This window comes from Cupressus sempervirens, chromosome 10 (assembly GCF_028749045.1).
Source record: "Cupressus sempervirens isolate cs-2001-9-10 chromosome 10, ASM2874904v1, whole genome shotgun sequence".
Classification (NCBI taxonomy): domain Eukaryota; kingdom Viridiplantae; phylum Streptophyta; class Pinopsida; order Cupressales; family Cupressaceae; genus Cupressus; species Cupressus sempervirens.
In genome coordinates this window covers 151,040,675-151,059,084 of record NC_143127.1, presented here as the reverse complement: position 1 = coordinate 151,059,084, position 18,410 = coordinate 151,040,675, and the positions used below count along the sequence as shown (strand labels likewise).

Below are 18,410 nucleotides of genomic sequence, written 5' to 3'. Positions count from 1 at the left end.
CTAACCTTGATCTTGTCCTTACAGAGGAACCATTCTTGAAGGCATTGAAAGCCACGAGTGGAAAGGCACTAGAGGGAATACCACTATTTAGTGGGAAGATGGAGACAAACCTAGTCATGGACTAGATAGAGGGGATGGAAAACCACTTTGAATGTGATGGAATCATCGAGGCATAAAAAGTGAGCGTAGCCAAGTCAAGGTTGGGAAGTTCTGCATTGACATGGTGGACATTCATCTAGATAGAGAGAGAGAAGGAAGGTAAGAAATCGATTTCCACTTGGAAGGGAATGGTTCACAAAGTGAGAGAGGCATACATGCTAGATGATTATGAAATCCAATTACATCAGAAGAGACAAATTCTTAGACAAAGGGATATTGACGTAAATACATATACTAAGGAATTCCAAAAGCTATGCATGAGATTAAATGTAGTTGAAGATGAAAGTCTTAAGGTGGCTAGATACCTGAATGGGCCGAAATGGAGTCTACAAGAAGAGATGACCCTTCTCAGTCCCAAGACAATACACCAATTGGCCATCAAGGTTGCAGACAATAGCAGAAGGAAGCATGATAGAGGTAGAGGAAGAGACTAAAGAGGTCGTAGAGGTGGATACCAAGGTAGAGGGATTGAATCAAGAAATCAAGGAAAGTCTAAATCTGTAGATCATGGGAATGAAACTACTTCTAGAGGAGGCTACAAAAGAGGTAGAGGCACTCAAGGGGGTTCTAACAAAGGAAGAGGTGTAGGCATAAGTAACTCCTACTTTGCTAGCATGACGTGCTATAGTTGTGGACAGTTGGGTCATCCTGCTTATAGGTGTCTTGAGAAAGCATCTTCTTCAAATACTGAGAAGAGAGTGACATATGCTCAAGAGGACACATCAAGTGTCAAGTCACCTAAGATCAACCATATTGAATTAGAAATGGGGGAGAACCTAATGTTTAGAAGGGTTTTGGTTAGACAATCAATTAAAGAGGAGCCAAAGCAAAGGAGAGCCTTATTTAGGATAAGGTGCAAAATACTTGGCAAAGTTTGCAAGGTTATTATGGATTCAGGGTCTACAGATAACATAATCTTAGAAGAAGCAGTAAAGAAACTTAAGTTAGAGAAGATACCCCATACCAATCCATACAAGGTGACATGGTTAAATAAAGTGTCCTTGTAAATGAGCAAGCATGCGTGGAGTTCTCCATTGGAGGATACAAAAACAAGTTGATCTGTGATGTGTTGCCTATGAATGCATGCCATCCCCTATTGGGCAGGCCATGACAATATGACAAAGGAGCCATCTATCATAGGAATGAGAATACCATTTCTTTCAAAAAGGATGGAAGGACCTTCAAAATACAATCATTAATATAATGTTGACTAGTATCGTGAACTTCACAAATAGACTAAAATATTTTTTATTTTTATTTTTTATTTTTTATTTTATTTTTTAAAAAATTATTTTAATGTTCTTTCAACTTGCATATTAATATATACAAAAATGACAAAAACAAAAGAAATACATAATATTTATTATTTTTATATTCTAACATTTTTAAAAGATATTTATATTTTATATTTTCTGGTAAAATAAATGTAAATGGTTTTTCCTTGTGTCTATATGAGAAATATTTAATTTGGTGGAAATTACAAACTAAATAATTTACTGCACTAAATGATTAAACATTCAATTATTCTAGTCAACCTAATTTATCCTACATTTAATAAAATAATAATAATATTATTTAATTAATAAATTTTAATAAATAAATATACAAATTAATCATTTTCCTCACTCATATGATTATTGTTTATTCATTCTATGTTCTACCTCACATAGCCAAAATATTTAAAAATATTATTAATCATATAATTTTTCCTAATTAAAAAGACACTAATTGCATTTCCCTCCCAAATTTTCAATAACTACAACTACCTTCATTCTCTCCTCAATCCCAAGAAAAACCTACTTGATCTTCTAATCTCATCTCTACTATTTATTTTTCCTCAAAAAAAAGAGCAACAAACTTTCATTTTAAGAATCCTATCTTAAATTTGACCATGTTAAAATCTTGACATTTACTATAACATAATATACTTTAGAAATTAATTTAATATTTATTTAAATTAGAAATTTTGAGATATAAACAATCAAAACTTCTAGAAATTAAAATAATTTAGTGGTATCAATATCAAAAAATAAATATAAATATTTTAGAGTGTAGTAAATTAATTTCAAAATATTTTATAATTAACATTTCTCAAATTTCTTTAGATAAATTTATTTAAAATATTTATATTAGTATTAACTACATGTTGCTTGTCTACTTTACATGGGAATCTTATGGTAACTTTATTTTATTGTTTTGTTTGGACTTCATTTTATGCTCTATCATTGTGATAGTTTACAATATAAATTTTTTATTTTTAATTTATTTTCTAAGTTTAAAATCTAAAGTACTCTTTACATTAATAAACACACAACAATTAACTTCTAATGAGCAATTTGTGGAGCTAATCCCATGAATATTTAATTTGACTATTTATTTTCAAGTACTTATCCTAATTTATATTTTTACTTTATTTTAGTAATAATAAATTTTATAGGTAAATTTTAGAAAAAAATTCCAAGCAAATAAAGAAAGGAATAAATTTGTCACCCACATATTGCACTTAAATAGCCAAATAAATACACAAGATTATCTCAAAAAGAATAGTCCAATACTTACATGTCATAATTTTTATCCTCTTCCAATATAAATTCATCTAAAAATAAATAAATCTTACACGAAATTAAATCTTACTTAGCCAAATAAAAAAGCATAACACATTTATAAACTAACCAATTAAAAACATCCACCTAAAAAAAGAAAAGACCTTTCCTAAGAACTTGGAAAATATTGTCTTCTTCTCTCCATAATCTAATATAATAGACTTCTAGTGGAGTGACATAATTTTTATCTTCTTCCAAGAGAAACTCACAAATTAAAAATTTCCATCTTGAAACAGAACAAAAGAACAAAGAACAAAACCCTTCCCATGACTTTGAAATTAAAGATGAGTACTAAGGCTAATTAATGTTTAGCCTCATTAAAAATAAAAGATCTATTCCACAAACTACTTATTGTTGTTTAACCTCGTAAAAATAAAAAAGTTCTAGCCTCGTAAAATTTAAAGATCTATTTCATGATTTGTCATAGAGAATATTTAATGTTTAGCCTCCTAAAAGTTTTTCAAATTAAAACTAACTCACCTTACACAACTAGGAGAATCAAGAAGCACAATACATCTAGAACCTCACCAATTAAAAATCTCCACCTAGAAAAAACAAAAAAAACAAATAACAAACCATTGGCACAAACTTTAAAAATGACATATTCTTCTCTAGTCTCGAATATATTAACCTAACACTCAAGTGACATTATTTTCACTCTCTTTGAAACATAAATTCATCAATTAAAAATCTCCATCTCAACAAAATAAAAGACAAAAAATAAAACCCTCTACAAACTTTGAAATTAATAATTTGTCCTATAGACTATTTAATCTGAACATTCTGAATATTAAAAGAACACATTTCTATCCTCTTCAAACATTAAACTTATCAAGTTGTATAAAAAAAGAATTGAAATACAAAACTTAAAGAATCTCTATTAAAGAAGACAAAATCTTTAGAAGAATCCTCCCCACAAATTTCTCTCGGAGACTATTTAATATTGAACTTTATAAACATTAGAAGAACCTATTTTATCCTCTTCAAACATTGAACTCATCATCAAATTATACTAAAAAGATTGACATACAAGATAATCATTAATTAAAAAACCAAAAAAACAAAACCTCCTCCCAAACATTAAAAGATCACATTTTAATTCTCTCCAAACATTAATCTCATCATCAACTTCATAAAAACAAACGAACATGAAAACAATATTATTTTTTAATTCTGTGTTGTACACTCTTTTAAACCTCATAAATAAAAAATAATAAAAACAATGAAATTGTTTCTTTCTTCCTCTCTCACCAACTAAAGTGATACACCTTCCACAACTAAAGTAATAAATCCTCCTTTCCTCCAAACGTTCACTCAAATTAAATTAAGCACCTACCTAAAAATACACTTCATTGTTTTGCCCTTTACCTTTTGGAACAACTCCTATATTCCAACTAATGGCACCACCAAATCAGGCCACATTAGCTAGGGCTTCTCTATATTCAGATGAATTCAAAAATGAACATGGAAATGTAAAAATCCCTCCATAAAAACAAAATGGAACTTCTATTCGGTGGACTTTTATCAATCTCAATAAACCAAAATTATATTGCAATGGCATCCAATTTCACCCATCCTTCATCTTCTCCTCCTCCTCTCTTTAACCACCTCCTATTCTCTTTAACAACATCCACAAATAAGAAAGGCAGGCGTCCCTAAGCTGGGAGTAGTACTAGGGACTAGTCTTTTTAAGATACTCTGGTTTGTTGCTCAGATGACGCAGAGAAACTAGCCCGATCATAGTCGGCGACAACATTAATAATGATGCTGCAGATGCATTCATTAACGCCGAAAACATAACATTCAGAAAAATTCGGATTTGGGTCTCTGGGAAAAGCATCCAAACTAGAAATATAAAAACAAAAAAAACAACAGGTGCAGGGACTTTCAGGTGGGTGGAAAGGAGTTTAGCCATATCTGCACGCCATTTTTTCTGCGCTGGGAAAATTGAGGTAAAGCTCAACCGGCCTAGTGATTTAATCGAGGAGATTTGGGGGATTATGTGCAGAAAATTTCAGATTTAAGCCCGGATTGTCTGTTTTCCTTTTCTTTTAGGCTGGCTTTGGAGAAGGGCAGCAGAAATCATGGTGTCTACGAGGCGTGGTTCAGCTGGTTCAAAGCGGTCGCCTCCATCTCCAGATCTGCCCGGGTCTAAGCATTCCAAGGTCAAACCTTTGTGCCCCTTATTTTTCCAGGGTTGATTTTGGGCAGCTTGGTTCTGTGATTTTCTATACGTGTTTTGAGGATTTCTGCATTTCAGTTTGTAGGCAGGCTATTGATTTCAGTTTTTTTTTTTTTTTTTTTTTGTTAGGGAAATTTTTTAGACATCCAGTGTTTTGTTCGGTAGTCGATTCTAGGTAAGAGATTGTGTCTGGCAGCTTGGGAGTTGCAATTGAATAGTGAGCTTAGTGGGTTGTTTGGAGCTTTAGATTTAGGAGTTGGGTTCCCTTTTTTGAGAGGGTTGTGGTGGATTAACCATGGCAATCATCATCTGTTGAATAAATTCAAGTGTTGTTTGCAGGTGCAATTAGGGATCGAGCTTGCTGGGTTGTCTGGAGTTCTAGATTTTAGCGGGTAAATTTGGCTAGGAGTCGATGACACGCATTCTCTTTTGAGCCATTCCCGCCCACAACCCGTTTTTGCACGTAGTGGTTGCAATGTTAGCCGTTGAGGAATTGCCTCCGGACACATTGCTTCTTGATGCGATTATTTCTCTGCTAATACCTTAAGGGTTACAATTTTTGATTTTGACTGTATTTGCTTTTCTGTGGCTTTAGATTTGGCATGTGGGTTTTCTCCTTTCTGGCTATCAGAAATCTAATTGCCACAGCTCACGTCTTCTTTGCATCCATCCATAGCTTTTTATGGTGCTTGCATATCAGGATTATGTCTATTTGTAAGGTTTAATCTTTAGATTTGGTACGTAGATTCTATTAATGAATTGTTGTGGCACGTATCGTCACTCGGTTCCACTTTCTTTTTCCTTCTTAGATGTTGCATTTGGGGATTACGTACGTTGGGATTTGTGAGCATTAGAATTTGCGTGTGATTTCTGATTTTTGGGCAGTTGCAGAATTTGCCACGGCATGCATCATTGTTTGAGTCAGTTCCTTTACAAAATAACATAAAAGGAGGTTCCACAGTTAAATCCATTTTTATGAAGACTTGCGTTGTTTTTGTTCCACAGGCGGAGGTGCAACCAGAGGAAGAGTGTGTTCGTCCTGATGATAGCGTGAATTCAAAGGAATTGGCTTCTTCTTCCAACCCCAACGAGCCTCTGCAAGCTGATCTCCAAAATGATTCAAGCAGGGATGCTATGATGACTGATGTGGCCGAGAATACTAACAAGGCCAATGATGGCTTTTCTGCAGAGGCTGAAGGTGCCGATAAAGTTGCTGAAGTGCCTCCATCTTCAGGTTTTCAAAATTTCATTGAGTTGGTTATAAAATGCGCTTCACAATTCTGTACTAATGTAGATATGTAACAGTTTTGATTGTTCTTCTCAAACTGAATTTTGTTTTTGAATGGCTTTAGAGGTGGAGAAGCCTAAGGCTTCTCCTGCAGGCAGCAGGTTCCAGAAGCATGACATGAGCCGTACATGGGGAAAGCTCATTTCGCAGTACCAACAGGTAAACTTAACTTTTTATATGAATTTGAAAGGAGTAGTAGTATAGCCATCACATTTTCCAAATCAGGATTTGCTTGTCCATCAAAATCTAGAGCAAGTTGCATTTGAGGAAACGGCCCACTTTTTATTTTTTTGGAGATACCCGTAGAGGGCTCAACTCGGGCTGCATATTGCTGCACCTGGATGACAAGTGAATAAAGGAAAGGGAGTTATGGAGATATCCTTACCGGACTCCACAATGGCTGCAAATGGTCACATTTAAATCACAAGTGAATAGAAGTCATGAGTTTGTGTGCACATGCTACTTGACTCTAGTAGAATTATTATTCACAGGACTTGATATGTACAATTCTGTATTTGCTGGGGTGATAAGATATGAATTAAGGAGTTTCCTATCGTAAGGAGTCAATCACTATGGCTTTGGAGCAAATCAGATTTTAACATTATCTCTTTCAAGTGTAAAAGCGGGGTAAAGAGTCTTAGCAGACCATGAACGTAACTTTTTTTTGGGGAATGTTGTAGCCTGCACGATTTGTCTGTGTTAGTTATCTAAATTGACTTATTAAAGATGTTTCAAAACTCTCAATGAATGGGAAACAACCAACAGGGCTATCGATTTTGGCATCTGACAGTCAAAGATGTTGAGCCTGGACTGAACCCTTCTATTTTTAAAATTCTTTTCCCCAAGACATCTGCCTGTAGCTTAAAAATATAATTGCATGCATGCTTTTCTGCTTGTTGGTGCAAGTGTAACCTGTTTTCAACCCCATTTTTTATCCAAAGGTGGTCACCTGACACAACTCTTGCATGAGAGAAGTTTTAACCTGTATTCTATTAGATTTTGTGAAGATTTTCAACACAATGGAATACATAGAGTTGCCAAATGCTCATGATTCAAATATTTGCAAACTAGATCACATTCAACTGGAGTTTTGTATAAACTTGTACCAGTAAACTAATTGCAAAATCTCATGAAGTCGTACAACACTAAGTGTCTGTCTTTCTCATTTATTGGCTCTAGTTTTGTAATGCTATTTTACGCAAAAAATGAATTACAAGTCTAGCTGAAAAGATGATGATTAAAAGATATTATAGCGAAACTGAACCCTTCCAATTTGTCATCTGTTCTGCTGCAAGCCTATCTTAACATTCAAAATAGAAAAGAGTAATCTTTCTTTTTGATTACGGAGGAATGACTTACTGATACTGAGTGACATTTTTAATTGATTGGTGATTGCTGGGTGGTAAAGTTCTTGGTTCTTGGTCAATTTTTGAACTCCCATGTTTAATACATGGAATAACCCTATTTTCTTTTAGAATTTTTCTGTACTAGATGCTATTTAACACTTTTCAAATCATGTATTATGTTCTCTGTTCTTGTATGTTTGTGGTCTTTGTATGGAGTTTATATCCAACATAGTCTACTTTTTTCATTTGTTAGCTTTCTGCAGTTTGCATATTTGTTTATTTCTAATAATTAATTTAAATAGTGGTGAATTCATATAAGCAGAATCCAAGTGTAGAATTACGCGGTGCAAGTTTTAGCATTGGGCGAGGCAGACACTGCAATATCTGTATTAAGGAACCTTCCATAAGTTCAATTTTATGCAAGTTGAAGTATACAATGGTAATTTCTATTATATTTCCACTTTTATTTTTAATGTTAAATGGGAGAATGTTTTTTGCTTTTCACTATTGCAGTGTTGTGTATATGTATTTAATCTGTTAAATATATTCTAAATTGAGTTGTATGTTCTGATGAAATAAAAAAGCAGCAGGATGGCGCTGTAGTAGTTCAACTCGAAATTTCAGGGAACAATGGTTGGGTTCAGCTCAATGGAAAGAATCTTAAGAAGACATGTGTGCCCATTAAAGGAGGAGATGAACTTATATTTAGCTCATCTGGAAATCATGCTTATGTATCCTTTATATTCTCCTTACTAACAGCTGTGTCGAAGACCATAGAATCCTCTCAAATTCATTTTCAAGTTTAAATTTTGCCTGTTGTTCAGAATTCTCCTTAACTTTGAATTATAGATTTTTGAACTACTAATAAATGAAAATATCTCAACTACACCATTACCTACTTCAGTTGGCATGACAGAAAATCAAACAGTTACAGGGAAGGCACCACCATTTGAAGCAAGGGCAGGAGATCCTTCAGCTGTAGCTGGAGCATCAATTTTAGCATCTTTGTCAAGTTTGCGCCAAGACTTATCCATGTTGCCCCCACCTGCAGTTACTGGCGAAGAGATTGGACAAGGAATTGATAGGCCTCAAGCGCCCGCTCCATGTGATTTGTCAGATGGATCTGTCTCTGATATTGAAGTGGCCGGCCAAGCAGGAAAAGGGACCTCTGACACTGCAGGTGCAACAGATATACCCATGAGTGAGAAAGCATCTGTTATTTTGTCTGCAGATATCACAGCAACCAATGATCATATAAATCTTGATAACGCAGATGCAGGGATAGATACAGATATTGGGAAATATCCTGGTTTTGATGAGTCATTAAGACCTCTTTTGAAATTGCTTTCAACATCAGGTGGTACATGTGACATGGATCTAGGTGGGAATCTTTTTAAACAATTATGTGAAGAGAAGAGGGCTTTTGGAAGAGATGTTGATATGTTGACAGTGTCTGATAAATGCCAAGTCTTGAAGGAAGACTTAAGAAAAGGAATAATGCCTGGCAGAGAGACTAATGTATCGTTTGACGACTTTCCTTATTACCTAAGGTATGTATTTCGTTTTCGTCTATTTTTAGTTTCCTATTTTTCTGTTAAGGATACCCAGAGTTAGGGATCTCGAGTCTGCAGACATATAAAACAGAGTGCAAGCCATGAACAAGGAAAACTCATGTGTGATATATCACAGGGAGCACGTTGTCATGCTATTTTTCTCATTAAATTTTAGAATTTTAGATCATTACCCAACTCATCATAAGTAGAAACCAAATCATGCAACCATTAATGTGTATCAGATGTCAGAGTACTGCCCACAGATTCTTAATTACTGTTTACTTGATAGATTATCTTCTGGTGATATACGATATAATAAGAATTTTCTAGAGCTGTTTTAGATTACTTAGAGTAATCACTTGTCTCTACAGCCGTCATCATAGACTGAGAGTGGTGATGCTATCTATTCTTGAGCCCTCACAGGACAAATGGTTCCAATATAACTTGTCTAAGTGTTAAAATGATAAACCTTATAATTAAAGAGTTTCCAGCTATTTGCTTTTCTATTTTAAAACTGTGTTTCTGACTGTAATTTGCATTCAGCATAGTATTCTACGATCTCAATAAATATGGCTAGATTTATGAACTATTCTATGTTGGTTTTCTTGTTGCCTTCTCTATAGAATATTATTCTCAAACTGTTTTCTGAAACATTCCAGGTTTTAATGTAGAATTTGGTTTGTACATTGTTGATGATATTATTATTAATTAATATGAATCTAGCTGTTCTGCCAATTTTTTGCATTTGAAAATTGCAACTTTTATCCAAAATTTTGTACTACAATTTTTTGAAGATTTTAACCTGAAAAGTGTGAAAAAGTTGTTATGAGTTTATGGAAATCATGATTACTTGCAGGTTTGACCAAATACTGGTGACACTTGACTGCTTTTGCTAATTTCAGGAATACATTTTTATACAATGGAAACATATTCTAGTCATTTTAAGTCCATTTCATTAGATTATTTTTGTGTGGAATCAGGGTATTTTCTAGGACAATTTGAAGATTTTTGAACTTCTTGTTGTGATTTTAATCTTGAAATTCAATTTTACATCATATTCAAAAATTTGCCCTAATTCTATACTTTTAATTGCTTTGCTAGCTATTTATTTTTCCAATTACACATGTAAAAGCTTTACAACAATTATAAGAAATAATAATAAAGATAAAACTAATAAAGTTCCATATGATAATGAACGATGGGGGGCATGTACACATTGTACATATGAATGATTTCTCTAGTCGTTTTAAGTCCATTTTTATTAGATCATTTTTGTGTGGAATCAGGGCATTTTTTAGGACAATTTGAAGGTTTTGCAACTTGTGATTTTAATTTTGGATTCACATTACATTCAAAATTTTGCCCTAATTCTATACTATTTATTGTTTTTCTAATTATTTATCTTTCCAATTACACATGTAGAAAGCTTTACAACAATTATAAGTAATAATAATAATGGTAAAACTAATATGATTCCATATGATAATGGATGATTGGGGACATGTAGGCATTGTCCATATGAATGATTATACCCTCTCCTTGCTATTCATAAAAAAAAGATAATAAAAAAAGCTCTTATGCTGTCAAAGAATGCTCCATTTCCCAATCTTAGTTGCTGGTTCTTGGTTATGGTTATGTTTTGTTTGCCCAAGTGCCTTATGATGTTAAAAAATGCTCTAATTCCCAACCTTTAATGATAATTCTTGCCATTTTTGCTTATGGTACAGTTTTCATTTTTACTCAAGAAGTAAGGCTTTTAATTGTAAATGACAAGGCAGACCTTGTTTTTGATCTTGAGTATTTTGATATTCTTAGGATGGCCAACATTGATAGTAATGTGGTTGAATGAATTAGGATAAGCTTTGACATTAGAGCTCCATCATTGGAATCTATAGCCCTTTAGCGTAGCTCTCTTTGTAGGACTAAGGATCATTGGCTATATTCAATTTTTTGTAACTATTGTTATAGCCGCAAGGGTAATGCGCTTCTATTTTTGAAGTACTTGGTAACTTGACATAGTACAAAGTAGGTTATGATAAAAAATTTGAAATTTTAGTATCTACTTATCATTATGCACCATGCATTGTACAATGCAATTAGTTTGTGATATGAATGTAAATGAAAAAATAGCTATATGCTCCACAGAGTTTTTGGGACGGGGACGTTTTAGGGGACGGGGGGACGTGTTTCCGGTACGGGGATGGGTCAAAGCCAAAATTTAGGGACGGGACCTCAGGGGACAGCGATTAAAAACATAGGGGATTATTTTATATAGAGAGACAAAATTCAAGTATGCATAACATTGATAAACCATTCAGCATAGACATTTTGGAAGATAACAATGTATGGAAAATTATCAAATGACAAATGCTAAGTAACTTTATTATAACAATATCACATACATATAAAGCAAAAATTAAAATGCCTAAAGACTCAAAGTATTATGCATTAAATCAAAATGGAATAAAGAGAAGTCCAACTAAAATAGTAAGTAGTAAATACTAAATGCAATCTTTCTTCACTGCTGCTGCTGCTGTTGCTCTGTGTTTTTTTCTTCCTCTTAGCAAGTATGTCATATCTTAAAATGAGTAGAAGAGTTAGTGTTTTAGTGGATAAATATGGTTTGTATATTTTTAATGTCTTTAAGACAACTATGGGCCTGCACAAAAAACAAAAATTTAGTGTTTTGCCTTTACCTGACTAGCTGGAAAAAAGGGGACAGCCATCAGTCTTGGGGACGGCTGGCCATCCCCAAGTTTCTTGCCCAAAAAAATTTGCCAATTTGGGGAATGTTTTGGGGACGTTAATGAATTTGGCAAAAAGTGGACGGCTTTGGGGACGGCAAAAATCTGTCCCTGCGTCCTCATTCTGTCCCTAGGATGGGTGCGAGCCCAAAATCATAGGGGACGTGTCTTGTGGAACATTTAAAAATTGTGTATTTCAAACCTTATGGGCTAAACTCTCTCTTATTTTGCTTTCTATATCTCTATGCAATGCTATAATGTTCAAGTTTGAGTTTGTTTTTGATTAAGTAAAACAGGTTTTAATGGGTGCCTGAAACCCAGCAGTTAACAAAAGAAACCGACATTAAGTCCGGAACACGAAATAGACAACAATTCAAGTTTGAGTTTGTTTGGCAACATTAGAACTTGCATTAAGTGTGGCAAGGAGGAAAAAAAACCAGAAAAAAATTTGCGGTTGCAATTGCCCTATTCAAATCTGGTTACTTAAAAATATGAATAATCTATTCACAAGTTGATCAAATAGTTTAACACGAATTAATACTTTTGGGTTTGTTTGTACAAAAATATTTTCATAGATATAGTTTAATACTGGAATTAAATTACCATATCACTTACATAGCATGCAATAAGTATATAATAATCAGATTCGCAATAAAAATTAAATTCATAATTTACAAATAAATAATATTAAATTTTAAGCTTATCTGATATTATATTAATAAACTAATTTATTTTGAACTGTATTAAATATTATTCTTTCATTCGATATAGGGCATAAAGCAATAAATTAGTGAGTGCATTATGGACTAAAGATTAGGGAACTGTTTTAGCAACATTTGGCTTGTTTTGATTGAGCAGAGAGAGGGGGAAGCATTGATGCATGTAAGAGACCATTCAAACCAATTGGTCCTCTTCTTGCTTCTAGGTTTGATGTTCTCAAGCTAATGAATTCTTGAGTCAGCGGGCGGGAAAGAAGAGTAGGCAATAGTTTCGAGTCTACTGTAGGTGATGAGAGGAAGCCTACACTAGGATTGGGGTGATAGCTGCTTTCCATAACAGTTTGTTGATTACTTGGAGGCATGGGCTTTTTACTTTTAAATGTGATTTGGGAAGTGTTTGAGAAGAGAGCTCATGACATTTTTGGGTTCTTTGTGGGTATGCTTGAGTTTGATAAAAATGGCCAAAATGAGCTAACAATAATCTAAAGCTGTCATATTTTATGAAAAAATGCATCCTTTATCAAAATAGGGGAGTATGTCAACGCAATTGACACTCCCTTACTCTCTTGTAGTTAAGGGTTTCTACATATAGATTTGAGTGTTTTGATAAGGCATTGCATTGGAGGTGGTTTGGTGGTTGGGTGTCAGAGTGTGTTGAAGAGAAAGGGGAGTGTCTTTGTAGTTGGTTTGAAGGCCAAAGATGGACAATTGCAAAGAGAAGCAAATAATTTTGATGGGTTCGATGGAGGGAAACAAAGCCAAAGAGAGTTGCAGATAAGGTTCGTTTTGTTTTTCAATCAAGAGATTGGATGCCATGCTCAAGCAGGGGGGGAAAAATCTGTTTGGGGGAAGTTGAAAGAGCAGAAAGGGCAGCTAGGAGAGGTAGTGAGAAGAGGGTTTGGTGGAAAGAAAGTGTATTGCAGACAAAGAAGTATTTGATAAGGATTGGGGAGAGTGGACGCTCTACATGGATGGAGAAGCGAAAATAAAAGGAAGGGGAGGAAATGCGGCATGGGCGTGGTGGAACAGAAAAGGAGTAGAGAAAATGGTGAATTCTGAGATACTCCAAAGTTGCAACACATTTCCAAATTTGTAATGATTGTTGTCTTTAATGAGGAGATGAAAGGCAAACTATTTGAAAACTAGAGGTACTTTACAGAGCTAGGCTTGACTGGGAGGTTCAAAGGTTTTTGGTCAAGCCTCAAGGAGGTGCATAAGTGGGTAACACAACTTTGGGGCCCCATTTTGAAAAGAGATGTTCACATTATCTTGGAGCTTGAGGGTTTTTCATGAAGGTCATTGAAAATCTGCATGATAAGAATCTAGCTCTCTGTGAGGATTACTGGAATTAGGAGGATAAGCACTTGCTAATGTCAAAACCTTGGAACTTGGTGTTCAACTCAGCCACAAAATTGTTTGATAAAATTCCATTCTAGGTGAGATTTCCAAATCTTCCACTGCAATATTGGTTTGAACATTGCTTTGAAGTTTTAGATGATTTGCTAGGTAGATTCTTGTTGTTGATAAGGGATCTTTAAATTTTTTTACACACTACTTATATCTGTATCATAGTGGAGTTGGCTATGACAAGATAGCTTGGAGTAGATCTTGTTAAAAACTGCTAGTTATTGGTAAAAACCCTTTGTTATTGGATTTATATCCTGTATGTGTGAACCGGGTCTAGGTACGTCTTGGATGCACATTCAAGACTATATGTGCATCCTGGATGCATTCAAAACGCACCCAGGTATCCACAAGTAGTCACAAAAAAGTGACTATAAAAACTCGTTAAAAAGTGACAAAGGAGCTGATGAAAGTTGTTATTAAAGGGGCAGTTTTTAAATTGCAATGATAGCTTGACAACTATGTCGAGCTCTACATGCATTAGCTTTTCCAGAGGAAACATATTATTATTTTTTGCTTTTTTTGTTTACCACAGATTTTTGTGTGATTTTGAAGGTCTTAAATTTGTCTTGGCAACAGGGGATCCACTGCGCTACCTCGCCTTGTTGTATCACAAATCCTATGAGGGGTGCTGCCCCTTGACATTGGGTAGAAAAAGAAGTTGAGAGCCAAGATAGTGCTCCAAAGGTGCTGCAAATTAAAGGAGAACATAATGGAACACCTATCAAGGAGCATTTGATGATATTATTTTTTTTAAGGTTTATTCAATTGGCATTTAATCTTTGTCTTTGGCATTGATAAGGGATCTTTAAATTTTTTACACACTACTTATGTCCGTATCATAGTGGAGTTCGCTATGACAAGATAGCTTGGAGTAGATCTTGTTAAAATCTGCTAGTTATTGGTAAAAACCCTTTGTTATTGGATTTATATCGTGCATGTGTGAATTGGGTCTAGGTGCATCTCGGATGCACATTCAAGACTATATGCGCATCCTGGACACATTCAAAACGCACCCAGGTATCCACAAGTAGTCACAAAAAGTGACCTTAAAAACTCATTAAAAAGTGACAAAGGAGCTGATGAAAGCTGTTATTAAAGGGGAAGTTTTTATATTGCAATGATAGCTTGACAACTATGTCGAGCTCTATATGCATTAGCTTTTCCAGAGGAAACATATTATTATTTTTTTGCTTTTTTTGTGTACCATAGATTTTTGTGTGATTTTGAAGGTCTTAAATTGGTCTTGGCAATGGGGGATCCATTGCGCTACCTCGCCATGTTGTATCACAAATCCTATGAGGGGTGCTGCCCCCTGACATTAGGTAGAAAAAGAAGTTGAGAGCCAAGATAGCGCTCCAAAGGTGCTGCAAATTAAAGAACATAATGGAACACCTATCAAGGAGTATTTGATGATATTTTTTTTTAAGGTTTATTCAATTGGCATTTAATCTTTGTCTTTGGCATTGATAAGGGATCTTTAAATTTTTTATGCACTACTTATGTCCATATCATAGTGGAGTTGGCTATGACAAGATAGCTTGGCGTAGATCTTGTTAAAATTGCTAGTTATTGGTAAAAACCCTTTGTTATTGGCTTTATATCTTGTTATGTGTGAACTAGGTCTAGGTGCATCTTGGATGCACATTCAAGACTATATGCGCATCCTGGACACATTCAAAACGCACCCAGGTATCCACAAGTAGTCACAAAAGTGACCTTAAAAACTCATTAAAAAATGACAAAGGGGCTGATGAAAGTTGTTATTAAAGGGGAAGTTTTTATATTGCAATGATAGCTTGACAACTATGTCGAGCTCTATATGCATTAGCTTTTCCAGAGGAAACATATTATTGTTTTTTTGCTTTTTTTGTGTACTGTAGATTTTTGTGTGATTTTGAAGGTCTTAATTTGGTCCTGGTAGTGGGGGATCCACTACGCTAACCCGCCCTGTTGTATCACAAATCCTACGAGGGGTGCTGCCCTTTGACATTGGGTAGAAAAAGAAGTTGAGAGCCAAGATAGCGCTCCAAAGGTGCTGCAAATTAAAGAACACAATGGAACACCTATCAAGGAGCATTTGATGATGTTATTATTTTTTTAAGGTTTATTCAATTGGCATTTAATCTTTGTCTTTGGCATTTGGCATTGATCAATGATGAAGTATCATACTAGTAAATGACTTAGTTTTTACAAATTTGTATATTTTGTAATTGTTTTTGTATATACACACAATCACCCAACCACCCCACCCCCTCAAAAAAAATAATATAAATAAAATGAAGTTGAGAGCCAAGATAGCGCTCCAAAGGTGCTGTAAAATAAAGGAGAACGTAATGGAAAACCTATCAAGGAGCATTTGATGATGTTATTGTTTCTAAAAGGTTTATTCAATTGGTATTTAATCTTTGTCTTTGGCATTTGGCATTGATCAATGATGAAGTATCATACTAGTAAATGACTTAGTTTTTACAAATTTGTATATTTTAAAAATTTATTATGTATATACACATAAGCACCCAACCGCCTCACCCCCTCAAAAACATAATATAAATAAAATAAAGTTTTGCACATATCCACGTACCGTATTCTCATACTTGTATCAATAACGTAGTAAAAACCTCAAAAAGGTTGCTGGTTGCAATTGTTGGATTACAAAGGGATTCCTTTTAGACGCAAACAATGGTTCAAACAGGACTCGACAAGTCTAAATTGTAAAAAATGGCTACTTGTGGGAAAGATACTTGCCCACTTCATTATTCAGTGAAAAATGAAGTTGAGAGCCAAGATAGCGCTCCAAAGGTTGTGAAAAATAAAGGAGAATTTAATAGAATGTCGATGACAGAGCATTTGACGATGAGATTGTTTCTTTAGGTTTATTCAATTGGAATTTAATATTTATCTTTGGCATTTGTCAGTGATCAATGATGAAGTATCATACTAGCAAATTCTTTAGTTTTTAGTACATACATACACACACACACACCCAACATCCCCCTCCCCCAAATTAAACAAAAATGACTACTTGGGGGAAGATGTTTGAGTTTTATAAGATCGTTTTCTGCAAATTTAATTACACTATCATTATATTGGTGTGTTCCAAATGCAGATTTGAAGACTCATAAATATGAGAGGAGGAGACATGTCTGTATGGTTAATCATCATTAGATAATAATAATATATTAACAATAATATAAATAACTATATATATATATATATATATATATATTATAATGTTTGTCTAAATGATGATTTACCATCAACAATGCATCTCATGATCGAATCCATATGATTGAAGCTACAATCTTAATACTCCCTCTTAGCTAGGGAGGATTGTTATAGAACACATTATGCTGTTATGTATATGAAGAGATATCATCTCAGTATGATATTCTTGGAATGACATATTTAAGGATATCAACATATATCCATCAATTTAAAGGTTATCTTTCAATATAATCCAAAGTATGATTCAACAAGAAATATCAATCATATGATACTCATCACAAGAATATGTTATATCCTAGTAGGATATGAGTTATTTGATTTTCGACACTTCGAGACAACTTAATGTAGTCTACTAGATTACAAGTAATTAGGGTGTTATGATCACTATCATGACAAGTACCATGACTTCCGGCACAGTGCGTGTCATGATACATTCGTTATCATGATATCTGACACTTGGGGACATCAACTTAATGTAGTCAATCATGATAATAGGTCAAGCTATTGCTAAGATCGTCACCTTAGAATAGCGACCTCACAAATACATCAATGAAAGATGGTCACCTTTCATGACATAATCCACAAATGCAAAATAGTAACTACCATGCACAAAGTTAGAGGGTGGAACAAGGGCTTTCACCTCAACTTCTATCTTATAGAGAAGAATGCATTACAAGGAATTTTACTTAAAACTTCTCCCTCATAGAGAAGATATCATTCACAAGGGATTGCACCTCAAAATTCTCCCTTTGAACAATGATCCTGGGAAGTCAGGTCCTGTAATTACTCCCTTAAAGACTCTCTTCGCCCAAGGATGCATGTCAGACTCCCTATGAATTTGATAGCGATCTTCTGATTTTCTGGTGATAAATCATTACTTCCTCATGATGTACACAGGAGTAGGCCCTTCAAAATCATGCAGTCACACACATTTATTTCTAGACTCCCTCTGTATATCAACTTCTAAGTTCCTATGTTGCCTTGAAGAAGTGTCAGACTCTCTTTTAATATAGAAGAATACTCATCTTACATAGTCCTAATCATCAAAGATATTTTTGCTCCAAAAAACTCATAGATTGAGTCCTGCACTAATGCCTTGGTAGCATACCTAATGCACCATTCTTCTCTTCTTGCAAGAACATGCTTGGAGACCAAAGAATGGAACAAGAGTACATCAAGGCACA

The 18,410-nt window shown here is 34.4% G+C and overlaps 1 protein-coding gene across 2 annotated transcripts in view; it reads left to right on the top strand.

Moving 5' to 3' along the window:
* Nucleotides 1-4,277: 4,277 nt before the first annotated feature.
* The window catches only part of LOC149533023 (uncharacterized), a 66,628-nt gene continuing 52,495 nt past the window's right edge, over nt 4,278-18,410 (top strand). The window contains exons 1-7 of one of the 2 annotated variants that reach the window (XM_089804396.1): nt 4,278-4,714; nt 4,818-4,927; nt 5,950-6,178; nt 6,297-6,391; nt 7,901-8,017; nt 8,163-8,309; nt 8,428-9,128. In XM_089804396.1, the coding sequence (XP_089660522.1) occupies nt 4,847-4,927; nt 5,950-6,178; nt 6,297-6,391; nt 7,901-8,017; nt 8,163-8,309; nt 8,428-9,128 (1,370 nt within the window). In that variant the 5' untranslated portion in view covers nt 4,278-4,714; nt 4,818-4,846. The remainder of the gene's footprint in view (nt 4,715-4,817; nt 4,928-5,949; nt 6,179-6,296; nt 6,392-7,900; nt 8,018-8,162; nt 8,310-8,427; nt 9,129-18,410) is intronic. The other variant, XM_089804397.1, reaches the window with a different exon arrangement.